At 31.0% G+C, this 27,227-nt stretch overlaps 5 protein-coding genes and 2 long non-coding RNA genes across 16 annotated transcripts; 5 read left to right on the forward strand and 2 right to left on the reverse strand.

Annotated features, from left to right (window-relative positions):
• Positions 1-206: 206 nt before the first annotated feature.
• LOC138187087 (uncharacterized) lies at positions 207-15,339 on the reverse strand. 4 transcript variants are annotated; one of them, XR_011175091.1, is made up of 4 exons: positions 15,072-15,339; positions 14,918-14,992; positions 1,531-1,651; positions 207-490 (listed from the first exon to the last, which is right to left on the reverse strand). It is a non-coding gene; the product is annotated as an uncharacterized LOC138187087 (long non-coding RNA). The 4 variants fall into 4 exon arrangements; XR_011175094.1 differs by lacking the exons at positions 207-490; positions 1,531-1,651 and adding an exon at positions 4,283-4,412; XR_011175092.1 differs by lacking the exons at positions 207-490; positions 1,531-1,651 and adding an exon at positions 5,405-5,510.
• Positions 2,516-5,464, forward strand: LOC138187082 (facilitated trehalose transporter Tret1). Its single transcript, XM_069127562.1, has 5 exons — positions 2,516-2,672; positions 2,937-3,116; positions 3,701-3,897; positions 4,145-4,451; positions 4,839-5,464. The coding sequence occupies exons 1-5, from the start codon at positions 2,597-2,599 to the stop codon at positions 5,462-5,464; spliced, it is 1,386 nt and encodes a 461-aa protein (XP_068983663.1). The 5' UTR covers positions 2,516-2,596.
• On the forward strand, positions 8,547-10,892 carry LOC138187096 (odorant receptor 13a). The gene is made up of 5 exons (XM_069127575.1): positions 8,547-8,990; positions 9,085-9,391; positions 9,574-9,834; positions 9,976-10,339; positions 10,465-10,892. Exons 1-5 carry the CDS (start codon positions 8,771-8,773, stop codon positions 10,519-10,521), a joined length of 1,209 nt encoding a protein of 402 aa, XP_068983676.1. The 5' UTR covers positions 8,547-8,770; the 3' UTR covers positions 10,522-10,892.
• Positions 11,534-12,395, forward strand: LOC138187089 (uncharacterized). Its single transcript, XR_011175095.1, has 2 exons — positions 11,534-12,013; positions 12,162-12,395. It is a non-coding gene; the product is annotated as an uncharacterized LOC138187089 (long non-coding RNA).
• LOC138187083 (putative 3-methyladenine DNA glycosylase) lies at positions 14,925-17,378 on the forward strand. Of its 4 annotated transcripts, none has more exons than XM_069127563.1 (6): positions 14,925-15,002; positions 15,335-15,492; positions 15,589-15,739; positions 15,809-16,018; positions 16,111-16,320; positions 16,397-16,823. In XM_069127563.1, exons 1-6 carry the CDS (start codon positions 14,945-14,947, stop codon positions 16,789-16,791), a joined length of 1,182 nt encoding a protein of 393 aa, XP_068983664.1. In that variant the 5' UTR covers positions 14,925-14,944; the 3' UTR covers positions 16,792-16,823. The 4 variants fall into 4 exon arrangements, with proteins under 4 accessions (XP_068983664.1, XP_068983666.1, XP_068983667.1 ...); XM_069127565.1 differs by lacking the exon at positions 16,397-16,823 and adding an exon at positions 16,852-17,378 and having other exon boundaries at positions 14,930-15,002; XM_069127566.1 differs by lacking the exon at positions 16,397-16,823 and adding an exon at positions 16,830-16,994 and having other exon boundaries at positions 14,930-15,002.
• Positions 17,379-17,411: 33 nt separating this feature from the next.
• Positions 17,412-22,878, reverse strand: dor (vacuolar protein sorting-associated protein 18 dor). 4 transcript variants are annotated; one of them, XM_069127557.1, is made up of 19 exons: positions 22,721-22,878; positions 22,245-22,357; positions 21,949-22,132; positions 21,720-21,883; positions 21,417-21,593; positions 21,262-21,309; positions 20,829-21,018; positions 20,640-20,761; positions 20,326-20,541; positions 20,122-20,238; positions 19,829-20,053; positions 19,576-19,758; positions 19,184-19,501; positions 18,976-19,111; positions 18,676-18,897; positions 18,460-18,611; positions 18,115-18,212; positions 17,726-18,037; positions 17,412-17,635 (listed from the first exon to the last, which is right to left on the reverse strand). In XM_069127557.1, exons 2-19 carry the CDS (start codon positions 22,323-22,325, stop codon positions 17,572-17,574), a joined length of 3,009 nt encoding a protein of 1,002 aa, XP_068983658.1. In that variant the 5' UTR covers positions 22,326-22,357; positions 22,721-22,878; the 3' UTR covers positions 17,412-17,571. The 4 variants fall into 4 exon arrangements, with proteins under 4 accessions (XP_068983658.1, XP_068983659.1, XP_068983660.1 ...); XM_069127558.1 differs by lacking the exon at positions 22,721-22,878 and adding an exon at positions 22,494-22,694; XM_069127559.1 differs by lacking the exon at positions 22,721-22,878 and adding an exon at positions 22,459-22,694.
• Positions 22,879-23,118: 240 nt separating this feature from the next.
• Polr3E (RNA polymerase III subunit E) lies at positions 23,119-26,296 on the forward strand. Its single transcript, XM_069127561.1, has 8 exons — positions 23,119-23,366; positions 23,704-23,960; positions 24,041-24,234; positions 24,318-24,490; positions 24,566-24,764; positions 24,837-25,039; positions 25,116-25,279; positions 25,360-26,296. The coding sequence occupies exons 1-8, from the start codon at positions 23,316-23,318 to the stop codon at positions 25,625-25,627; spliced, it is 1,509 nt and encodes a 502-aa protein (XP_068983662.1). The 5' UTR covers positions 23,119-23,315; the 3' UTR covers positions 25,628-26,296.
• The last annotated feature ends 931 nt before the right edge of the window (positions 26,297-27,227 follow it).

Raw genomic sequence — 27,227 nt, forward strand, 5'->3', positions numbered from 1 at the left:
AGTCTTGTCGAACGTCGAGACACCTGCGGGTGATATTGCGAAATTCAAACAGACTCTGCCGTCGATCGAAGGGGTGAACACTATCATATGGTCAGACAGTGACCTGTTAGTATAGAATGAAATAAATGGACATTCATTCACTATTATAAAATAAATATTAGAGTAAATAAAAATTTAATTTTCAACGAGTATTTTAATTTCCCAGCAGTTTTTCGTTTAATTGCAATTAATATCTTAGTATTTATTTAGTAACTGCGTTATTGAATTCGGTACCCATAATGAGAATTTACTTTTATGTGCACAATTCGATCAAGTAAGTAAATGTATATGTATAGTTTATAAATAATAAATAGAGAAAGAGACCTGTTTAGCAAATCTATTACTATGCATGCATAGTCTCGTAACGTTTAAAATTCCAGTCACGCATTCCTTCTTCTTCTTCTTCTTCTTCTTCTCTGATGGATACCGAAAATTCCTCTTCTTTAGATACCTGAAACATTCGTTTAAAATCTTTTCCTTGCTCAAAAACGAAAAATATTTTTGTTTATTATTATTGAACAGAGAAGAATAGTAATTAGAGAACAGATATTTATAATTAAATATATGCGTTCTGTATATTTTTGAACCACAAATGCATAAAAATCTGTAATCCAATAAATGTAATATTTCTTTAATTTATTACACATCAGAATTTTGTTAACATTTAAATATGACATATGAAGAAAAAAATAATAAAATATTAAATCCGATGAGGCATAAAATTCTATTAATAACACATACTGGTTCTTCGATCATGGACCGGAAATAGTTTAACTCGTTATCCTTCAATTGCCACTGCCTACACTCTTGACATCTTCTATAATTCAATAACCAAAATCCAAGATAAGTGACAGGGTCGCAAGGTTTTCTTGCTACAATTTCCTTAATTCCCATCTTCAGTGGCAACTTAAAATGCTTTCTTAACCATTTACCATCAAAAGATAGTTCTACTTCATCTGTTAAACTTATAGAACATAGTGTTTCACTTTCTTCTTCTAGCATTTTTTCTTCAGTATCATCTTATAATATAATGTAATCATATAATATAATTATCTTATCATAATATTAAGTGTTATCTATTTTTCCAATATTTCATGATATACTAAGAGTGAAATTAATCATCGTAAATGTACCTGAACGTATGATATTTAACTTATTACAGACTTCTGTAAGTGTTTCATCAAATTTTTTATCATTATCGTCGTAATCTTTAGAAGTTTTCTTAATTTCATTATTCATTTCGTCACATCTTCCTGAGATTGTAATTAGAGGTAAACAACCTAATTGACTACGAGTTGAATGCAGTATTGTCAACATCTCTTTTGCCGTTATTCTACTGGTGACAGTATAATACACAGCTAAATTGTACTTTTTATGATAAAATGAAAATAAAATATGCCATTTCCTCCAGTGTACGTTAATATAATTAATTGTAAGGAATTAAACCACTATCTGTCCACGCTAAAATTATCCAAATTGAGTTCATTTTACCTTTTGTTCCCATGAATGTAAACTTTCTGTTCAATTTTCTTCGCAAAAGAGTTTAAAGGATCTGGAATACTTGTATCGCTTGACAGAGACTGGCCTTTTTTCATTTTGGCCGATCTTTACTCTGAAATGTATAAAATATTCTAAAAATCAATCAAATAAGAAAAGATTTAATATAATTAATTATCGAATTTAATTAGGACTATGAACATGTATATACATTGAATTTGCAGTGAAACAAGGTTGAATCGCAATTTTCGCTTAACCAATTTAATACCAATCTCATTTAACAAATATATAAGGTGAACTTAATATAAAAGTGTTATAATTAGTTTTCTCAAGAATTACCATAAATATTCTTTTTATAAGAGAATTCTAGCCATTTTATAAAGAAATTAATTAGAAGTAGAGAGACTCTTGTTGCTTCCACTGTTATCTTCTCTGATTCTTAAGAATACATCTCATAACATCTTACATAATGTCTACAATTGATAAACTGACTTGAAACGCGCCCGTACGTCAATTTTTGCATATCAAATGATTGTAATCGTACTACAGTGTTCTCAAATTATACACTGTATCCACGACGATACCAGCTTCACACATCAGTCTTCCATGCGTCTGCAATAAATTTCGAAACAGTAGTTCTTAATGTTGTTATTAGCTATTTGTGACGTGATGTTGCGATAACGGTGCAGAACTGCCAATCACTGCTAATGAATGTTTACATGATCTGATGTTTTTCTGAAATTTCATACCGTATTCCGATTCTAACCAGATGAGTATAATCAAAGATAAGAAAAATATAACCACAGAAATTTCCAAGATAAGAGCTTTTTCATGTGCCCACACTGAAAAGACAAACACATGTGGCATACATAAGAATCAAACTTTTACACACGGGGCATAAATATATCAAGGATCTTATCGGGATGCAAATCTTACGATCTCTACTGGTGTCTTCCTGCTATAAGTTTCATGAATTATATGAGTCAGTTCGGATAATTTCATCCAACCTAGCAACGCAACCATTACATCTTGCACATCTCGTCTGATACCAAGAATCAAGATGTCTATTGAAAACCCAAAGAAAGATGCGGATAAAAAAATCACGATCTGGCCACAATGGCTAGCCACGTGTACACGTAAGTATTACTAAATAAATTTCTAGTCGATGCTTAAACTTAAGAAGAACCTGGCATTTAGAAAGCGAAAATCGTTGTCTGAAAGTTCACGAACGCGATGTTGGCATTAAATTTGATCAAGACGATTTAATACAATCTCTGGTGTACATCAAAATACGCCGTATACCGTACATCAAGGTGCCTATATAAGCTATGTCTATGAATGAGCTAATGAAATTACTCTCGCATCCGTTGACACAACTGTTTCATGGCCGTTTGTGACAGTCAGCTTAGCTGTTATCGGAAGTGGTCTCGCGAATGGTTGGGCATCGCCGTACTTGGCTCAACTGACATCAACGGAAGCGAACATACCTTTGAAACTGACAGATACCGAAGCGTCCTGGGTAGCCTCCCTTTTAAATCTTGGTCGCCTGGCTGGGGCTTTGCTCAGTGCACTGTGTCAAGGTAAGACCGTTTCTTCATTATCAGAAAGAAGATTCGTCTGGCCAGATCTACTAATTTATCCTCTCCAGTCACATCACAAAGACATAAATGACCTTGAAAATTGTGTCTAATATATTCCTGCGAATTTAATACTAAATACTTGTTTCATTTAGATTGTTCAGTATACCAGAAATGTCCGATAACTTTGATAAACACATATGTAGTTAGTAGTTGACCCGATCGATACTCTCTTGCAGCACACGTCCAAGTGACCAAGCAAGGCAAACAATGGTGATCAACATTGTTAATCGAGAATTGAATAAGAACAAGGCAGCCACGACTCAGCACTCGTAGAAAAACATGATACGAAATTGTGGTACGTAAAAAAGTAAACGCAGGAGAATAATTGTAATATCGATAGAGAATCGTTGATAGAGAATCATTGAGAAATGCATTTCCGATCTTTAATCAAAGATTTAGAGGAGATGTAAAACAACTCGATTAAAAATCTCCACTATATATATGACTGAGTGATATGTGACTGAGTTGTGGTGATCTTGTTCTCAGGTAAATGTAGCTTTAACATATCACAACATCATCTTCAGAGTATATTGGACGAAAAAAGGTACTTCTGCTTGGTGGGGTACCATTGACCGCAAGCTGGATATTCAGCATTTGTGCTACATCAGTCATGTGGCTCTACATCTCTAGATTCTGCTCGGGAATCGGATCGGGAATGATGTGGGCCGCATTGTCCTTGTATCTAAGCGAAATCGCCAATCCGAAAATTCGTGGGTCACTGGTAAATTCTTATTAACTCTTATATCTTACAATACATAAACGAAACGAATGAAAAATACTTTATGTTATCGAGACAACTGTTCATAATTTTTATCAAGGAGTATTGTCTAAACTTCTATATCGTATATCAATTAAATTAATTAAAGTGGTCTAAAGTAATATCTTAAAATAACCTTCTTTTTATCTATATGAATATTTTGAATAAGATTTCTTATCCGATAAAGCTATAACTGTGGTCACGTCTTCAGATATCCATGAACGTGAATGCATCTTCCGTTGGTATGTTCTTGGGTAATGCAATGGGTCCTTATCTGTCCATGGAGATGTTCGGGTACGTGAGCCTCGTTCCGAGTATCCTCTTCATGATCCTCTTCAGTTTGATACCCGAATCACCCTACCATTACCTCCTGCACGGAAATATCGACAAGGCCGAGGCATCCTTGAAGTGGTTTAGGCGAGAATCTGACGTCAAAGCGGAGATGCGAGATCTTCAAGAATTCGTCGACGGAGCTGAAACTAATATTTTCCTAAAGTTGAAGGAGTTCCTCATGCCAAGTACTCGACGATTTTCTTTTTTACTTCAAATATTACCAGAAAAGTTAACGACGGAAGAATTCATCGTTTACAAGAGAACAAGTTTAATTTGTTCCAGAAATTCCGTGTTTCGTTACTAACACTTCGTTCCGATATAGTTATTAAATATTTGAGATTGTTTCCGCGAAAATTAATATCGTCAAGTTATACGTTCGTCAAACCTATTAAACATGGTATTTCTGATAGTTTAGTTTCCTCTTACGATTTTCTCCAAACTAATCTCGAACAACTTTAGTAAGCTTCGTGCCCCTTTCTGTTCTCTTCGTAATGAAAATTTTAAGTACCCAACTTAAGGAACTAATAACGAACGAAACGATCAATCCCGAATTTTTCTCTATTTTATTTCAGGTAATTTAAAGAAACCCCTCGTCATAATTGGTATCTACGTGTTCTCCTACGTGAGTGGACACAGTGCACTGAGCTCTTACGCAGAAATAATCCTGATAAAAAGCAGAATTGCCGTAAAACCAAGCTTAGTAGTGACGATCCTTGGATTCTCTACAATCGTAGCTGGCTTGGCATCTATGTTTCTAGTTGACAAATTTGGTAGAAAATGTTTCTTGATAATGTCTGGTATAGGAACATCGATATCCTTGGCACTTTTAGGGTTGCATTTTCATCTCCTTTCGTTAGAATACGATCCTAACAGCTTGACGTGGTTACCAATAGTCGCGTTATTAACTTTTAATCTCTCCATGTCTTGTGGATTGCAACCGATTCCAAGCACACTTTTAGGTGAAATGTTCACTGCAAATATGAAAAACATGGCCTCCTTATTCGTGAGCTCCAGTAACGCTTTGCTTTCTTTCGCAAGTGCAAAATCTTATCAACCTTTCCTAGATTTAGTCGGTGACAAATTTGTGTATTGGACTTATAGTATTTGTGTGTTATTTTCGGCGCCGTATGTCTATTTTTTAATCCCGGAAACGTCGGGAAAGAGTCTCATAGAAATCCAACGATCGATAAAAAAGTGATAGCGCATTAAACTCTTCTTTCAATTTCACAACAGCTTTACCTTGCCTAAAAAAGATAAATCATTGTAAGATGAACAAAAATCATAAGACTATAACTTGTACTATTTATAAAATGCAAGTTAATTGTAAGCTATTGTATAGTTATTTTAAGATACATTCATCCTTTGTCATTTTTCATTCTATTATTTCATCATATATTTCGACAATATATATATAAACAATACCCATAAATGAATTAAATTTGTTCAAATATGTTATGTATTATTAAGTATTAACTATTGTACCTTTCATACTTCCATAAAACAAAACTTTATTTTTTACGATAACGATACCAAGAGGACGCGCAAATGCAGACTAACTTCTTCATACAGACTCTCCTAACAATCTATTACTATATGAAGTATGCTACTCATGGTTAGAGTTTCAACGTTAGAAGAATATTGTAGCAGTTTATATGTCGTTCCTACTACTTACAGCATCAATTATTAATCAGATGATAAATCGAAAACAAACGAAATAAAAAAGAATACGTACAAAATGATGACATCAATATTGAAAATACTTCGATTGAAGAGGTAAAACGAATAAAACCGTTTATTTAAGTATCTACTCTATAATATCGTTATAAAGAATTCCCTGCCGCAAAACTTTGTTAAGACATATACGAGGAAGAGTTTTACTCGTGGACACGCACCCAATTTCACATGAGGGGAGAAGATGAAAGAGCTATCTACTACATTCGATTACTACATACTACCGAATAAGATCTTCTGTAGCATAGTTGGAATATGGCCTATCGGAGAAACAAGTTCGACATGTAGTAAAATATTTGCGTATTTCCGCTTAATAGTATCATTAATTGCAATCAGTAATTTCTTCGTGCCCGAGGTTATGGCCGTAGCGTTCTATTGGGGCGATGTGGAAACCGTAATAGGTAAGTTTTAATAGAATTGACTCAAATTTGTCATTTTATTTTCTGACAGCGTAACCAATCAATATATCTTCTTGAATTAGGGATAGGAAGCAATTTAATATCAGCCACGCAGTTATTCTTTAAAATGATCTATTTAGTGGCGAGAAGAGAAAGAGTATACAGACTTTACAACGAGATACGAATTCTATGGGATTCTACCGATGATCCTAACGAAAGGAAATCTTACGAGCAAATCGCTTATCGGGCACGGATTGTTACGATCACTTTTTCTTCGTGCTTCCTATGCAATCTAACCACCTTCTCGATTGCTACGATTGCCGATTATTTTAGATTTGCATACAACGGCAACAACACTAACGACAATCGACATTTACCTTTTCTTGTCTGGTAAAGATCATCCTTCTCCACTTAAACTTCTCTCGTTGTTAACCACAAAAAAGACGGAAAAAGATATTACAATATTTAAATAAAATATTATCGTTAATCTAGATATAAAGAAGGACTTAATTACAATTGTTTTTCTTAACTTATTATACCTAATGTCACTATTAGGTACGGCACAGACATCTCGACATCTCCCAAATTCGAAATCGCTTTTGTTGGTCAAGTCATGACAGCCATGATTGGACTTTCAGCAATCACTGCCATAGACTGCACGTTTATGACTATGATCCTACACGTGTCTGGACAATTTATACTTATCAAAACCTGGATTAAAAAAATTGGATTTGAAATGAATCATAAATCTATTGACATGGACAAGTTTGAGGAGGACCTATTTAAATGCATTCGTCATCACCAACGAATGATACAGTAAACATTTTTCTACTTCCAATCTCTTTCTTCTCGCAATTGCATTAATCAACTTTTCTCCTCACCGATTAATATATTTCTTTAAATTCTTTTCATTTGTGCTTCTGACGATGCTACTACTTTTACACAGCGTGGTAAATGATGTGAATAATTTGTTAACACCCATCATTTTCATGCAACTTTTTACGAGCGGACTAGAAATTTGTTTAAGTGGATACGCAATGCTTGATAACGGGACAAAAATTACCGACATACTGAAATTTACATCTTATTTTATTTCTGTGACGGTACAACTACTTTTATGGTGCTGGCCCGGTGAAATTCTTGTCCAAGAAAGTCAAGAAGTTGGGCAGGTAGTTTATTTCAGCGTACCATGGTACAATTTACCTCCAATTTATCGAAATCACGTTAGCCTTATGATAATTAGGGCACAACAATATTGCAGCATCACAGCATTAACTTTCAAAGTGTTATCTATTCAAACATTAACGGCAGTGAGTAATCATTTACTTATTTTAAGAATGAGATATGCAACAGGTCAGAAATGGCCAAAATATAAAACTCTATGTTAATATCAAGAAATCAATTCAATTTCTGCAAAACCAAAATAAAAATATGAAGATTAAAATATAAATTTGATTTCAGATATTCAACACAGCTACCTCGTATTTTACTGTGTTACAACAAATGCAACAAAACTAAATTCCAACGAAAACAGTCAAATGTTCATCTATAGCGTAGTACCCTCGTACGACAGTTCAAAAAGTAGTCTGTAAAAGAAAATGTAAATTTCTAAGTCATATTGTATCTGATATTCTATAATCGAATGTAGATATTGCTTATAGATTGTTATCCTTTGAAAATTTACAGATGCATTTCCATCTTCTTTCATTGAAATAATTATAAACTTTTAATTTGTTCATATTCTTCTTCTGAACGTTGGTGATTCCAAGCACATTTTTGGATAAAATTTTCACTAATTTCACAAATCTCATGAACATAATCCTTCTGCTCGAGAATTATAACAACACTTGCATTATTTTTATTACTTTATATCTCATTTTATTAGCGAAATTGAATTAAAAATAGACTAAAATAATTTAAATATGTTATTATTGCTAAGAACTGTTCCTTATTGTTTCTTTGAAGATAATATCAAAAAGAAGTAGAAACAAAGACAAATTCTTCTATACTGTTTCTTTCAACAGTCTTCTATACTGTACTTCGACTTGGCATATACTAAACATAATTGTAGATTCAACTATGTTACATAAGAAACCATTATATCCATTTAGGTAATGTCCCCTCTACTTACAATATAGACTATTCATCAAACTACAAATTAGAAATAAGGGGGGCAAAATAAAGGGGGACATATTGCAGAATAACATTAATATTGAATATGCGTCGAGTGAAGGGAAAACGGAAATAAATCCTTATATTTTAACATCTGGTCTATAATATCGTCATAAAGAATTCTCTACCGGAAAACTTTGTCAGGACATACGAGACACGGTTTCATTCGTAGACACGCATCCAATTTTGCATCAAGGGAAAACATGAAAGAACTACCTAACACATCGATCGATTATTACATACTACCGAATAGGATCTTCTGTAGTATGGTTGGAATGTGGCCTATCGAAGAGAAAAGTTCTACGTGTAGCAAAATATTCGCATATATCCGCTTGATATTGGCACTAATAGCAATCAATAGCGTTTTTGTGCCTGAAATTATGATGATAGTATCGAGTTGGGGTGACATAACGATCCTAGCAGGTAAGCCTCAGTAAAATTGATTTATATCTCACATTTCTTCGAACAAACTTCTATCTTGTGGCAGCGTATTAAATTAAATTCCTTCTCAAATTAGGAGTAGGATGCGTTTTAACCACGGTCGGACAACTGTTGTTCAAAATGATTTACCTAATAGTGAGAAAAGAAAGATCATACAGACTTTACTATGAAATACGAAGTTTATGGAACACTGCTAACGATTCGAAGGAAATGCAGTCTTACGTAGAACTCGTTTATTGGGCACGAATTTGTACGATAGTTTTTTATTCGTCCTGCATGTGCAATGTGATCACTTTCTCCATTGCTGGAGTTGTTGATTATTTTAGATTCGAATACAACGCAAGCAGTACAGATAACAACCGACATTTACCCTTTGTTGTCTGGTAAATATCATCCTTTTCTACTTATATTTCCTTTGTCGTTGATCACAAAGTAAAATGAATAGAAATATATCTGCTGCAATATTTAGATCATAAAATATTTGTTATCGATAAGGATTATCTTATCTTATTTAGGTATAAAATTTATTATTTCTACTTTTTATTATACTTAATCTCATTATTAGGTATGGTACAGATATTTCAGCATCTCCTAAATTCGAAATTGCTTTCATTTGTCAAATTCTATCATCCATGGTTTGCGCTACTACAATCTCTGGCTTGGATGCTTCATTTATGACCACGATTTTGCACGTGTCTGCTCAATTTAGACTAATCAATACCTGGATCAGTAATATGGGAACTGAAATAAATTGCAACCCAAATTACACGCGAAAGATAAAGGTAGAACTAATGAGATGCATTCGCCATCATCAACGAATGATACAGTAAATATTTTCCTACTTCTAATCCCGTTATATTTCCAATTTTATTAATCAATTTTTTTCTATTAATATTTTTTATTGCCGTTAAATCATACCGATTCCTGTCCAATTTGTGTCTTTGACAATACTACTACTTTTATACAGTGTGGTGAACGAAGTGAATAATTTGTTAACACCCATCATTTTCATGCAAATTCTTACGAGCGGGATAGAAATTTGTTTGAGTGGATATGCAATGCTAGATAGCGGGACAGCAAAAGCCGATCTAGTGAAATTTATATCTTATTTCATTTCCATGGGGATACAGCTCTTATTGTGGTGTTGGCCTGGTGAAATTCTCGTTCGAGAAAGCCAAGACATAGGGCATGTAGTTTATCTCAATGTACCGTGGTACGATTTACCGCCAATTTATCAGCAACATCTTTGCCTTATGATTGTTAGGGCACAACAATATTGCAGTATTTCAGCATTAACTTTCCAAACATTGTCTATCCATACATTGACAGCTGTGAGTAATTTAATCGAAATATTGAACTGTGTTGAATTTAAAAAATAATATTTTTATGTCGAGAAAAATTAATTCTTACGAGATTAACAGGCAGAAAAGTGAAGATTTAAAAAATTTGATTTCAGGTATTCAATACAGCTGCCTCGTATTTTACTTTATTACGACAAATACAAGAAAAGTAAACTTCAAAGAGATGAGGAAGGCAATCTATAATTTCGCTCATATTAAAAACAATTCTCTTATAAAACAGTTGGATGTACATCCATAAACGCGTAGCATCTTCGTACAATTAGCTTGTAATTAACGAAAAGAGTAAATTTTCATTTCTTAGCGTACCTGATATTATTTTTCAATCGAATGTAGAATTTCTTTTATTCAAGCAATTCAGTCTCTATCGAGATTATTTACGTTATTTACATTACATGAAGTTTACGTAAAACTTCGACATAATATCCATTTTATTGATTTAAATCGATAGATTACAGCTTTCCAAGATACTACGGATTCTATCTTCTATATTTCGATGCTCAAAATGAAGATACATTTCGCTTAACATCAGAGTTAAGGGTGGCATGCCGTGTGTTAGGACAATTGCTGCTGCTGTTGGGTCTTATAGCACGACACAATTACCCAGAAAACTAAGGAGTTGGGTGAAATTTAGCGGATATCTGTACCGATTACTGTCAAATGGGGCTTTAACTAGTTCCAGCATTTCTGTGATTTTAGCTGTCTTCAGGACACTGATTTTCTTCCTTTGGTTACTTCCATATTTTCTTTTCTTTTGAAACGGTTTAGGTTCCTTGAAAATGACTAGATTCTGTATGGCTGAATCATTGTTGTCTACTGAATCGTTATTGATTCCGGTATCACTGTTATCCGTAAGAACTTATAATTTGATTGAAGCTTCCGTAGTTGTAAACTGTGCTCTTGTTTGGTATGATTTATCACTTGAGGTAAGGAAAATTCCTCTATTATCTGGGATGGCTGGGAAACACTGCTATTCTGTGACGGAACGTTAGTCTTATTTTTTTCTTCAGTCCTGGTAGAACCTGGAATGTTATCAATTGCATACTCTCCCTTCGGGAATCGCTTGGCTATATGTCCTTCGTTACAGCTGAAGGAGATCAGTTTGTCTGTAAATGTGAATATTCTGTAGGGATTCCATAGTATGTGATAGAATCTTTGTGATGTCTCCTGGGTTGACGTATAATTGTCTTCTGATACTCAAAATGTGTGAGAAATCCGATTCGTGAAGTTCGGCTCGCAGTAAGGATATTTTGAAAGTGATTCAAATATTATTTCTTTTAGAGGCATTCACTAGACTGTTCTAATTGGGAATTGTCGGAGATACATCTGAAAAGATGACTCGTTAAGATAAAGAGATAAGTGATTATAGTTCGATGTTGGTGCTGTTTATATTCGTACTTTTATATTTAGTCGCTAATTCAATGACTATCTTTGCAGAATCTAAGTAGAGACATGTCCTTGCATTTGAGATGAGTAAGATGAACCTAACTGCGTTTTGGATCCTATTATATTGACAATAACATTTGCATAGGCTTTGACCGGCATACCTCCTGTTGCTTTCAATATTATGGCCCGCTCAGGGCAAAACGATATTGTAGTATCACAGCATTACCTTTTAAAGTGTTATCTATTCAAACATTAACGGCAGTGAGTAATCATTTACTTATTTTAAGAATAAGATATGCAACAGGCCAGAAATGGCCAAAATATAGAACTCTATGTTAATATCAAGAAAAATCAATTTCTGCATAACCAAAATAAAAATATGAAGATTAAAATATAAATTTGATTTCAGATATTCAACACAGCTGCCTCGTATTTTACTGTATTACAAAAAATGCAACAAAACTAAATTCCAAAGTAAACAGTCAAATGTGCGTCTATAGCGTAGTACCCTCGTATAACAGTTCAAAAAGTAGTCTGTAACAGAAAGTGTAAATCTCTAACACATACTGTATCTGATATTCTATAATCAAATGTAGATATTGCCCATAGATTGTTATCCTTTCCAATTTTACAGTTACATTTTCATCTTCTTTCATTGAAATACTTATTAACCTTTAATTTATCCATGTTTTCTAAATGCCGATACCAAGCGTCCTTTTAGATGAAATTTTCACTACAAATATCATGAACATGATTCTCCTACACGTGAGTTCTAACAACATTTGTATTACTTTTATTACGTTATATCTCATTTTGTTATTATGTGAAATTGTTCCTTATTCTGTCTTTGAAGATATCAAAAAGAAGTAGAAACAAGGACAAATTCTTCTATACTGTTTCTTTCAACAGCCTTCCATACTGTATTTTGACTTTGTATATACTAAACATGACTGAATATTCAATTATGTCGCATAAGAAACCATTATATCAATTTAGATAATATCCCTTCTACTTACAACATAGACTATTCATCAAACTACAAATCAGAAGTAAGAGGGGTAAAATAAAGGGGGACATATTGCAGAATAACATTAATATTAAACATCGAGCGAAGGGAAAACGGAAATAAAACCTTATATTTTAACATCTAGTCTATAATATCGTCATAAAGAATTCTCTACCGGAAAACTTTGTCAGGACATACGAGACACGGTTTCATTCGTAGACACGCATCCAATTTTGTATCAAGGGAAAACATGAAAGAACTACCTAACACATCGATCGATTATTACATACTACCGAATAGGATCTTCTGTAGTATGGTTGGAATGTGGCCTATCGAAGAGAAAAGTTCTACGTGCAGCAAAATATTCGCATATATCCGCTTGATATTGGCACTAATAGCAATCAATAGCGTTTTTGTGCCCGAAATTATGATGATAGTATCGAGTTGGGGTGACATAACGATCCTAGCAGGTAAGCCTCAGTAAAATTGACTTATATCTCACATTTCTTCGAACAAACTACTATTTTGTGGCAGCGTATTAAATTAAATTCCTTCTCAAATTAGGAGTAGGATGCGTTTTAACCACGATCGGACAATTATTGTTCAAAATGATTTACCTAATAGTGAGAAAAGAAAGATCATACAGACTTTACTATGAAATACGAAGTTTATGGAACACTGCTAACGATTCGAAGGAAATGCAGTCTTACGTAGAACTCGTTTATTGGGCACGAATTTGTACGATAGTTTTTTATTCGTCCTGCATATGCAATGTGATCACGTTCTCCATTGCTGGAGTTGTTGATTATTTTAGATTCGAATACAACGCAAGCAGTACAGATAACAACCGACATTTACCCTTTGTTGTCTGGTAAATATCATCCTTTTCTACTTATATTTCCTTTGTCGTTGATCACAAAGTAAAATGAATAGAAATATATCTGCTGCAATATTTAAATCATAAAATATTTGTTATCGATAAGGATTATCTTATCTTATTTAGGTATAAAATTTATTATTTCTACTTTTTATTATACTTAATCTCATTATTAGGTATGGTACAGATATTTCAGCATCTCCTAAATTCGAAATCGCTTTCATTTGTCAAATTCTATCATCCATGGTTTGCGCTACTACAATCTGTGGTTTGGATGCCTCATTTATGACCACAATTTTGCACGTGTCTGCTCAATTTAAACTAATCAATACCTGGATTAGTAATATAGGAACTGAAATAAATTGTAACCCAAATTATACACGAAAGATAAAGATAGAACTAATGAGATGCATTCGCCATCATCAACGAATGATACAGTAAATATTTTCCTACTTCTAATCCCGTTGTATTTGCAATTTTATTAATCAATTTTTTTCTATTAATATTTTTTATTGCCGTTAAATCATGCCGATTCCTGTCCAATTTGTGTCTTTGACAATACTACTACTTTTATACAGTGTGGTGAACGAAGTGAATAATTTGTTCACACCCATCATTTTCATGCAAATTCTTACGAGCGGAATAGAAGTTTGTTTGAGTGGATATGCAATGCTCGATAACGAAGCAGAAATTACTGATATACTGAAATGCACATCATATTTTATTTCCGTGATGGTACAACTACTTTTATGGTGCTGGCCCGGTGAAATTCTTATCCAAGAAAATCAAGAAGTTGGGCAGGTTGCTTATTTCAACATACCGTGGTACAATTTACCGTCAATATATCAGCAACACCTGTGCCTTATGATTGTTAGGGCACAACAATATTGCAGTATTTCAGCATTAACTTTCCGAACGTTGTCTATCCATACATTAACGTCTGTGAGTACTTTAATCGAAATATCGAACTGTATTGTATATAAAAAGTAATATTTTTACGCGGGAGGAAACGTCAATTCTTACAAGATTGGAAAATAAAGAAGTGAAAATTCAAAAAGTTTGATTTTAGGTATTCAACACAGCTGCCTCGTATTTTACTTTATTACGACAAATACAAGAAAAGTAAACGTCAAAGAAATAAGAGGCAATCTATGATTTCACTCGAATTAAAAACAATTCCTATCAAAAACAATCGAATGTGTATCCATAATAATATCCGTAGCATCTTCGTACAATTAGCCTGTAATTAATTAAAAGAGTAAATTTTAATTTCTTATCGTACCTGACATTATTCTTCAATCGAATGTAGATGTTGCCTGTAATATCCAATCTAAAAACCCTCGTCAATCGTGGAATACTAAACAATCGTATGTATTAATTAATTCGTTATAAAGAGCACATATTCTCATGCAGAAATGTAAAAAAATTCATCGTACCTCTTTTCAAAAGGAAAAAGTAGTGCTTCTTTTTTAACACGTTTCAAAGAATAAACCCAATACATAGCACCAATAGAAATGATCTCACTATATTTTTATAGTGGCAACATTGATATTTGACGTTTATATTTTGCGGGAAAACTTCATTGCATTTGAATTTTGAATTTTAACAGTTTTCATCAACCGGTCAAACCTAACTCCAACCTAACCCCAATCTATACTGGTAATGTTAAGAAACATGTAATTTATGTTATTTTTCGTAGAGACTATTAGTCGACAAACGTTTAACAGTTTTATAGCTGTTCGTTTCACGACTTGTATTTCACTAATGAAGAGAACACGATCAACTTTAAAGACATATTCTGTCGAAGAAAAAAACATTGATGATATCGACACAGATGAAATGAAAACCAAATCAAAGGTTTACTATTAATATTTGATTTTTAAAAAATATAATTACTTTTTTTAAATAAATTACTGATTTTTTTTCTTCTGTATCTATGAACATTTTTATTAGGGTATGGAAGAGGATTCAATGGTGCAAAATAAAAATTTTAAAGATAAAGAACTATCTAACACAGCAGAAACATTGAAACCACCAGTAGAAAATGTTCAGAATCTGGAACAGAAACAAACAAATAAACTCAACTTTAAAAGTTTGAGAGATAGTAAGTCTCTTTAAAACAATAGCTACATATTATATTTAATGTATACTTTTACATGATGTATACATCTAGGGAGTAAAGGGGTTGACGAAGAACTTCAACCAAATATACCTCCTCCAAAAAGTAAACCTAGAGCAGTGGTAGACCTTAAAATGATGAAAGAAGAATTAAAACAATTGGAAGATCCACCATTGACTGCATGGGAAAAAGAAATATGTTCAAATAGATTGCCATATTCATTTTTCGATTGTCCTTGTGAAGAATTAGCACAAAATTTATTAGGTAATATTGCAAATTATCTAGTCTTCTTAACTATTCAGCTTATACAATATACATTACAAGTATGCAATATTAATATATGTTTATATATTCAGGGAAAGTACTAGTTCGCTGCCTAGAAAATGGTACTATTTTAAAAGGTAGAATTGTTGAAACAGAAGGATATTTAGGAGTAATTGATAAAGCATCACATACTTATCAAAATAAAGTTACTCCTCGTAATATACCAATGTATATGCCACCTGGTACTATATATATATATATGACATATGGAATGTATCATTGTTTCAACATATCTAGTCAAGGTGAGTGAAAAATGGAAAAGTATTAAAAGTAAAAGAATTAGATACAAAATGTAGTATTTTACAAAAAAATATTTAGAGTCAGGGGCGCATGTATTAATAAAAGCAGTAGAACCTATGCTTGGCCTTGATTATATGGAATTATTAAGAAATATGCAGACAAAAGAAAATAAAAAAGAAAAGGAAATTGTAAAAAATGTTCAAAATTTTAAAAAGTATGAACTTTGTAACAATCCAACCAAGATTTGTACAGCTTTTGTTATTGATGAAGATATCTTCAACCAGAAAAAGATTTATGAATGTAGTGATTTGTGGATAGAATATGATCCTTATATAAAGTCAACTACTATTGTAGCAGCAAATTCTGATGATTCAAACAATAATAAAGAGAAAGTGTGGAGATATTATGTATTAGGAAGTTCTAGTGTTAGTCATAGAGATATTAAATCTGAAGAACATGCTTATACTATTTAACACTTTCTATCTTTTGTATTTCATATTCTTCAATAAAGAAATATCCTGGTAAGATTTTAGGTGAAGGGTGTGCTGTTTTAATAAGGGCAGTCGAACCCTTAGAAGGTGTTGGGTATATGACTAATCAACGAACTTCAAAGAGATCATCAAGCGCATCTAAAAAGTTATTAAAAGATTTAAAGGAACATGAATTATGTAACGGCCCATCAAAGTTATGTATGGCATTCCAACTGCATAAAAATCATAGTAAATATTCCTTGTGTTCTTGGAAAGGTTTATGGATCGAAAATGCTGAAATAGAGAAATTCAATATTGTTAAATGTCGTAGAATAGGAATAGATAACTATGGAGAAGAATGGACAAATAAACCATTACGGTATTATATTTACGGGAATAGAGCCGTGAGTAAACGAAATAAGGAAGCAGAAAAGTATTTAGAACTAAATTAAATTACAGCTAATATAATATATCGAATATATTTAAAATTAGTATTTTTCAATATAGTTTAACACATTACAGATATTTATATTTCTGTATACATATAAGCTGATGCATACAAAATCGTGAAATACATAATCTATATTATTTTAAATTATATTCGAGCTTGTAATGTTTTAGATTACAATTTTTAATGCATTTATAAAATAAATAATTTTCACAATTAATAAAGTATAATACATAATCTATTTATCACAAATGATCATCTTGATATATAAATGTAATATAAAACATATGTATTCATTTAAAAATATTTTCAAAATCAGCAATATTTCATATAACTCATATCCATTCTTTCATCACTCTCTCATAGTCCTCTTCTTCAATAAATGGTTTATCTATAGACCTGTAACATAAGTTTCATTATTTTAGTTTACCGTGTTTTAAAATAGTTACATATATATATATCGACATAAACTAAAAAAATATAACTCACTCTATCATTAGTTCTCCACAATATAAACATTCAGATGCTATTAAGTCATCAATGTCAGCCTTGATTTGGTCTTTTGTAGATAAAGATACAGATCTGACTGATCTAGTATCTTCAGGTCTATTTGAAAGAGCAGTGAGTTGTCTTTGAAGATCAGCTAGCTTCGTTCTCTGATCCATTGACAACATAGGTGTTAATGCAGCTACAAGGCAATCACTATGAAATCTGTGTCCACATGGAAATACGTAAAAAGGTCGTAGTAGTAATTGAACACCACAAGTATTACATGTATCTTTTGTATTTATAAATGTGCACCTAAAAAAATGTAATAATGTCATAATGATATAATGATATCACATCATTAAATAATCTATTTTTATTTATCGATTTACCTCGTTCTAAACTCTTGTATATCTTTCCTAATAAGTTCTGCTGCTTTTGTTGCTTCTTGCATTTCTTCCTTTAAATCTTGAATATGTTGGTTATATTCCTGTCAAATACAATTAAAATAAACACTATTTGATCGATATTTGTAATGTCGTGTTAGCTACGTTAAATCTTCGGCGACAAGTTACGTATTTCGTCTCACTTAGTTCATTGACATTCAGTGGGAAAGAAAGACACTCGAAATTTTGTAAAACTCTACTACTCTAAGCTTGTTAAATATACTTATTATTAGTCAGCTAACATCAACTAACATGACACTATTGTACATGCTATCTGAAAAATTATTTTACCTGCAATGAATTGCAAATCGCATCCTTAAAGTGATCTATAGTAACAAAATCTGAAAAGAAAGGTAATATATCTTCTATTCTGACTATATCGCAATGCTGCAAAAATTCCATTGCTTGTTGTATGTCATCTTTTTCTCGAACTACGTGTTCAGCTAGAATCACAGTATGTTAGAATTTGAATAAAGTATAAAATTAAAAATTTATATTTCTGATTACCAATTTTCAACCATAACTTTTTCCTTAATTCATCATCATGATCAGAGGGCATAGCAGCTATTTGTTTAGCAAGATCAACATTAATTGTTAAAGCTAAATCAACTGCTGTTGTCCACAACCCAAGCAAAGCAGACAACTGTACACAAGCTTCTGTTAAGCCAACCTCTTGGCACAATCGTAATGCATAATGTACATCATAATGTACCATATTTATATCTTGACCTAAAGTAAATTTATAAACATCCCATTAAATATATTATTAAATTACAATTTTAATGAAAGTATAGTCTGAAAAATTACCTTGCGAGCTAATATAACGCATTACTTCGTCTCGTTTATAACGAGCATATAAAGATAATAGAAAATTGTGAATTGCCTGTTCTTGACAACTTTGTTTATAAACGCAAAATTCTAAGTATCTGATTACTTCTTTTGCCTATAATAACAAACATTAGTTAATTGTTATAAACACTAAAATCCAGATGTAATAAAAGAATAAATATCTTACATGTTTTTCATCACTATTACAAGATACTAAAGCTGGTAGAAGCTTAGATGGCTTTAATAAAGATCCCTGTGATATTAGAGCAGTCATTGCAGGGCGTGGTAATTCTTGTAAAAGAATACCAGCAAACTGATAAAATAGCTCTTTATTATTTTGGCTTTTCAGAACTTCAAGAGCATCTAAATAATTATTTTTATATAAATGCTGACGTATCACTTCTTCATAGTTGCAATGCATTATAGTTAAACGAATAAGATTGTCTTTATCACCATGACTTGCCATTAAATCATATATAGTGCTACGATTTCTTTTTATACATTCCTGAAATTAAAATAAACTTTTCTATGCCAAACTTTTTTGGATAATACTATACTTGTTAATGATATTATTAATACCTCAACTTTTGGTATTGCAAGAAAGCTATCAAATTGTTTTTGTAATTCTAGATATTGTGGATCATGTAAATATGATGTATTGTTACTCCGTAATACACCCATTTGATTCATAAATAGTTCAATTACCCATACAACAATCATGGTTATTTGCGTTTTATCTTGTGTTTTTAATCCTTCAAGTTTCTAGGTGCATATAAGATTAAATTATTTCAAGTATTTAAATTTAGAAAACTTAAAGTAACAAATATAATACCTTTTTAAGAAATGTCTTTAAAGCGTCTATTTGCCATTCCTGTAGAAATTTTAAGGAAATTACTTCAAATGACGAATGAGTATCTGCATAGATGAGAGCACTTTTTTCATATTCCTTATTCTTAAAAAGCATTTCTGCTTGCTTTACAAGCACTTGATCTATATGTGCTGGATTATCTTTACAATATTGTTTCGCAAGTTCAAATTCACCTTTATCAACGTAGATCTATTTAAAAATAATATATGTATCTATTAATGTATACCATTAATTAATACTAAATATAGTAGTTTTACCTGCCAAACATTTCTATCTTCTTTATTAACTTTATATTTAAATACTGCTCTTTCACTATAAGCCCATATGGAACGTGTTGCATAATCTTTAGTAATATTAAGTAATCCTCCCACTGCCTAAAAATTGAAATTTTCTTTCTAATGATACTATTCAAACATAATAATTACAGATCTTGTTATAATCGTAATTCATTCTCCACATACATCATTATAAATGTCTTCGAATATCAAATCCTGATTCAAAAGCGACATGCCTTTTACACGGTCTGTATAAAGTAATAAGGCATGAAATTCTGTTAAAACAAAAGATAATGGTGGAGTACTTGTTTGAGAGGTATTGATCCCCATTAGACTTGCCTCAGGACAAATTAACATTTGTTGATTTGTTAACACACTTTTTGGATCTATTTTTGGATCAATCTAAATAAATGGAAGTTATAAAAGAAGTTTTACAGGAAAATAATAGGAATAATTAAAAAATTACAGGAAAATATAGTAAATAACAGTGAAATTATTACCTGAGCATAAAATATACCAGGTTCGGTTAACCAACCAAAAGATTTTGGTAAAATACCAAGTGAAGGATAATAAAATTGAATTTTAGAATAAGGCAAATTATTTATTACTTCATTGAAGCTCTCTGTAAAAATATTGGTTTGATTATAATCGTAAAATAACTCAATGAAGTACATATAGTAGAAATTTACCTTGTACATTCAAATATTTGTTAAAAATTTGTTGTAATAAAGGTTTTTCTTCTGGATTTTGTACTGCTCCAATATATTGATAAATTCGCATAAGAGTAGTAACAATAATCACATATTTGTCAGTATTTGGTATTTTATGAAACTCCAAACCAGTAATTGGTGGTTTACTATCTTTCCCTATATCAAATACCTAAAATAAGTAATTAAATATTGATTATATATCAATATAATGCAATACTATGGTATACCATGATAAAGTATGATTATGATATGAAAATAGCAGAAATAATAAGCACAGATTAAAATGATTAAGAGACCGTAATTTTGTATAAATATAATGCTCCATTACATTATTTTCAGGAGCTCAAAAATATCTTTGTGTTTCTAGCATACAGTTGTTTTGCACATGCAAAAAATATAATTTCTAACTCACCAATCCTTCTACCTCTTTAGCACCATAAAGAGGTAAATAGTTAGGAAGCTTTGGACACAATGAATAATGATATAAGGGTAACACTTTTATTATTATGAAATGATAATGTTTATTGGCAATGACATTAAAATTTCATTTATGTATTTTATTTATACCTGACGCCAATATTGTTCCAGGCTTGTATTAAATATTTTATCACCATCTAAACCAATTTCTGTTTCAAAAATGAGGCCTTTTGAAGTTCCTAAGAGAATTGGACCTGTAGTAGTTTCGGAAGAATTTGAAAAGTTCCATCCAATGGCAGTAATCTCATGTCCTTTGAATTTACCTGCCTTAAATAAACAAATCTTGAAAACTATATTTTTTTTATAACAATATTTATATTTCTATAAATTAATATAAGTTATATTACATATATTTAATTCATTATATTAGTTATATTTATTCATCGTATTTACCTGTTTTAATTTTGTTGTTTTTCTGTGTAAATAAAATAATTCAGGGGGAGGGTTAGGAGGATCTTGAGATTTTGGAACTAGAGATATCAACAAGTGATTACCTAAAGGATCAAGGAACATTCTTGACATTTCCATATTCATTGCATATTTAGATATATCAATCTCTGGAAAAAAAAACATGTTACGTATATCTTATGTTTTATATTACGATTCATTAAGGAAGAAGTACCTTCAGGTGAATCTGGATGTTTCATGTCAATACGTAAGAGGAGATTATTAGCCATGGCAATAACAATGATATTATTGTTAACGACAAGATGTAAAATTTTGTCTGGTGGTAAAAAATTGACTTTTTGTTTAATAAAAATTGGGCCATCATCTAGAAATTTCATTTGGATAAATCCAGCAGTACTCTAAAAGCATAAAGAAAGAAATATTAAATGAAAATTTAAAAAGTATTTGTATATATATATAATATATATGTTATATATATGTTTAAAAAGTTTATATTACATATAAACTTACAATATCTGGACGAATTGGTGGTGTATATACTTGTTTTGATCTTTGAGATGCTTGTTCATACTGATCAAACATTGATGTCATTTTTATCAGTCTATGTAAAACTGTTCACTTTACTACAATTAAATACACATTATAATTATGCTTCACAATTTGAAGCCTAATCCATAATATAATAAAACATAATGTATTATGTTACACATTAAAATATAAGTACTTTAATTATGTTACTGATGTGAATTTCTAATGTACCTTTACAATGATAGCTTCAACAAAAGGTTCATTCAACTCTAAATTAGTTTTATAATTTATTGCATATTTGGTTATAATTCATTTTTAAATTAAATACATATATCGTTACAAATCAAATTAAACTTAAATTTACAAATATTAAATTTACAATGTTTTTCAACAGAGACTAGTATCTGACAGCAACTTGACAAATTCAGCTGCATTGGTAACAATGATAAAATACAGACCTGTATAGATAGAAAACTTAGATAAAAATATATATAAAGCTTAGGTGATTTGATATTATACATTATTTACTATGCATAAATATAATTTTATGCGATAGTAAGTTATGGCAGAAAATTCATGTAAATTTTGCATTTTATTATATCGTTTTCTAGTATCAGGGTTAGTATCTAACAAGTACTGTTGGTAAGGAAGGATATAGTGAGTAGTGTGAGTAGTAAGTGGTAAATAAGTAATTTGCAAACATCTATTACGCATATAATCTAGAAAACAAATTTCAAAAATACACTTCGCTATTTTTCACACAGTGTACATTTTTACATATATTAGTTTGAAAGAATTTGTCATATCAATTCATAAATCATTTTTGCATTCTAAGAATCAACGTGCTCCTAACACATTGTGTACGACGCAACTTCATTATATCTTTTTCACCAAATATACATTTCATCTACATATATTTTATCTCAATTATCTACTTTAAAGACGTAACAAAATAACAGAAATCAAGTGTTTGTATTAGAGGTCGTTTAGGTGATATCAAAGTATTTTCTCTCTGGTAGTATTAAGGAATAAGTTCCAAATAATCGTGTTCAAATGTGTAGTACTAGTAAGATGGAAAATGAGAATGACCCAGTGGTTAAAGAGGTTTGTAAGCGAATTTTTATTTTCTTTCCAGTTATTTAATTTTTAGGTTATGTTTAGGTTATGTTCCTTGCTTAAATTGTTATGATATTTATTTTATATAAACTAATTTTATAACTTAATAATGTGATTTTACAACGATAATGTTTATATTTTAATTACACAGAAGTAAATTTGTGTTACACACTCGTAAATATTTTATTGCTGCATGAACAATTTTTATTTTAAATAAATCCTTAAAAGTAATGCATGAATAATAATTACATTTTTTTAATTAAATAATCATACGAGGTAAAAGAAAAATTGAAGATGAAATACAACATTTTTGGATTCCTTCCAGATTCCAGTGTTTCTTTCAAAAACACTCGCAGATAAATTATTTATTTTTCAATATCCCGTCCGTCCTTCTGGAGAAGGTTATGACAATACCACTTTTTTAAAAACTTCAATAAAGCCAGAGAATCAAGAAGTGCTCATAGAAGTAGCAATAGATACACATAGTGTCAATTATGATCAAAGTAAAGGCGAACAAATTGCAATAAATGCTGATGGGGATACAAACATTGATCAAGAAAATGATGAAAAGGCATTTGACAGGTATTTTAAAGAATCCGGATATATAAATAAATAATTTATCTACCTTAGATGTATTATATATTATAAATTTTATATTACAGTAATCTTATGGATAAAACAGTATTACAGTCTTCTCGTGCATTACCAAACTGTTCTAATTATGGAATTGGTATTTTCCAAGATGGAGAATTACATATAACACCATTAAAAGGAATTATTCAGTTGCGCCCAGAGTTTAACTATCTAGATAAAAGTGACAAACGTATAAGAGATGATGCCAAAAATATGGGTGAAGGTGACATCTGATTAAGATTCTATTGGTTTAATTTAATTTGATTGAAATATCTTCTTAATAATGGTAATCTTTAATATATATAGATTATGAAGAGGAAGAAGAAGGTCCAAAACAAGTCAATGTAACCTTTGCTAGACAAAAGCCTGAGTTTATGAAAAAGATACAAGAGCAATCTTTCCAGCACCATACCAAAAAAAGTTTAGAAGAAAGATGGATTCATACAAATTATGTTCCAGTAAATGGCGCTCAGGCAGAGGTTAATATTTTATCTTTAGTTGAATTTATTACTGAAATATTATATTAGACATTTATTAAAGATATATATTTTCAGCTTACACGTTTAGAAATGTTTTGTTCTGCTACTGATGAAACTGTAAATACATTGAATATATCAACTGAACAATATTTAGATCTGTTAGCACCACGAATAAAAGATGAATCGAAATTAGATATTGCTAATCCAACTACATCTCTCAATTATATTAGAACTTTACCTCTTCTTGATCAAGTTAAAACACTCATGAAAGATGGTTAGTATCTTCAAGATCTATCTGTATTTATTTTAGGTTACTATGTAGTAATGATAAAAATTTGTTTTATAGCCAAAGTAATATCCTTTGCGCAGTTGAGGTTAATTTTATCACCAGATCAGGAAACAACAGCTGTTTTAAAATATTTGCAACAAGTAGCAGTTTTAGTACAGGGAAATTGGGTTGTAAGTAGTGAACTTTTGTATCCAAAGGATAGTATATCATCACACAATGGTATTCCTGCTGAACTTATGTGTAGAGCTAGGGATTATGTCGTAAGTGTTATGTTTATTAAATAATTTATGAAAACGGCTTATATAGAATATTATACTAACAACTGCGCATTTTCAGTTATTGTCATTTATGGAACACGAATTCCTAGACCGAAAAACAATTTCATCTGTTATTAAATTGCCTCCTGATGAAATTAAAGAAATATTTACAAATTTAGCAGTACACGAACCTAAGAAAGGATGGCATTTAGTCATTCCACCTACTAAAGAATTTACTGAAAGGTATTAAGATAATCCTTATCTTACAAGTAAGAAATATCAAATTTTTTTACTTTATTTGCTGAATCTAATTTATTCGATAGGTATCCTGAAATTGCACAAAGACAAGAAATGTTTTGGGAAGCAAAACGAAAACATCTCCGTGAAGCTATGGAAGTTCACAATCAAATTCCACAACGTCAAAGACGGAAATCAAACAGAGAATCTATTGGATCTGAAAATGAAGAAAGAAACGTGGGACGCGGACGGAAAACGTTAAGAGATTCTTCAATGTCCGATAATGATAGTGTAATGGAACCAGTAAAACATAAAAAAACTATTCGATCTCGCAAAGCATCTGAAACCACGTGACCAAAGTTGATGCGTGATTAACATTAACTAACATATTCCTATACATTGTTATTATATCGGAAATTGTGAAAAATTCATCTGGATTATGTGATTACATCATATTTGTTTAGATTCACTCTCACAATTTTACGATATATCTGTATTTGTAAATTATTTAAGCAAAATATGTTCTAGTCTCAGTTGACTGGTCTAACAAACGATAATACAGAGTCCAAAAATTAATCATGTATGTAAAGAAATTTTACACCTTATTGCCATATCTGTTTATTTAAAATGTATGTCTTTGGTTTCTGTATGTCGTGCATAACATAACATTTAGTTCAATTTAACTGTTTATTAAAAGATATGGACAAACAACAAATATTTGCATGGTGATCATGGAAAATTTGTTGGCAAATGTTACACTATCGACAATGAATGAATAGCGTAATATAACAAAATTGTAGAAAATATTCACTTATTGTTTCCAATAGTTCCAGCACATCGTTGATCGATGAGGCATTGAAAGCATTGACTGAAAAATGACTGATGTTTTTTATTTTATTAAAAATATTTTTTACGATGATATGAAATCATAAATAATATTAAGTAGGAGCCTTTGTATAAAATATTAAAATATGAAATAAAATATGTACGTTATTTATTACTGTAATGTTCGATGTGTACATACTTGTAGTTGAAAAAACATTATTATGAATTCCTTGCGTCTTCCATCTATTCTAGTTTATTGTTTAGACAGTATTGTATAAACTACTAATTTTTACTTTGTTTCAATTTCTATATTTAAATATTTGTACAGATAACCAGTAGATACTGAAGAAAAACAGTGTTATATGATTTTATATTGCTATTATATTTTAAAAGTTATTCCTCAATTACGTAAAAAGTAGTACTTGTGTAAAAACAGGAAACACTAATAAGAATTAATGCAGCTATGTAAACATCTAATTAATTTGCAAGCACATCAAATTCATTAGATGTAAACATCTAATTACAACACATAAACATTATGTAATCTTTCTATCTTTATCTCTTTTTGTATCCTTCTTTCTATGTAGCATATTTATCATAAAACATTATTTCATTTTTCGAAGAAAATTATATTTAAAAGAGTTTTTGATTTATTTACATGTTCAGTTTTGATTTCAGGTGTCTTAGCTACATTTCAAGTCTTACTCACTCCTGGAGTCTTTACAAAGATTATGCTTTTCGAAATCAACGACAAAAAAAAAAAGAAAAGAAATTTAGACATATCTCTTCAAGAATAAATTTCAAAATTAACAAGGTAGCACGCTATGGACTTTGATTCCTTGTATTTGCATATCGCAGAACGTTAACATAAGTTATTCTCGTGAATGGAAAGAATGCCGTCTATGCATAAAGGTGACGGTCATTCACCTGAACTACTAGCAATTATTGCAATGTAGGATATCTAAAGAAGAAACTGACAGAACCAAACAGAACGAATAAATGTCTGCAGTTGGCAGACTAAAGTTCATCTTCCGCCTAATTACGATTTTCATCTTGTTCTCCTCGTTTTCCTCATTTTCCCCTTTAATGGTCCATTTGCGTACTACAGGGGCGGAACGGAGGGCGAACA

Source organism: Bombus flavifrons, chromosome 14, assembly GCF_040668555.2.
Source record: "Bombus flavifrons isolate JBK064 chromosome 14, iyBomFlav1_principal, whole genome shotgun sequence".
In the NCBI taxonomy this organism is placed as follows: Eukaryota; Metazoa; Arthropoda; class Insecta; order Hymenoptera; family Apidae; genus Bombus; species Bombus flavifrons.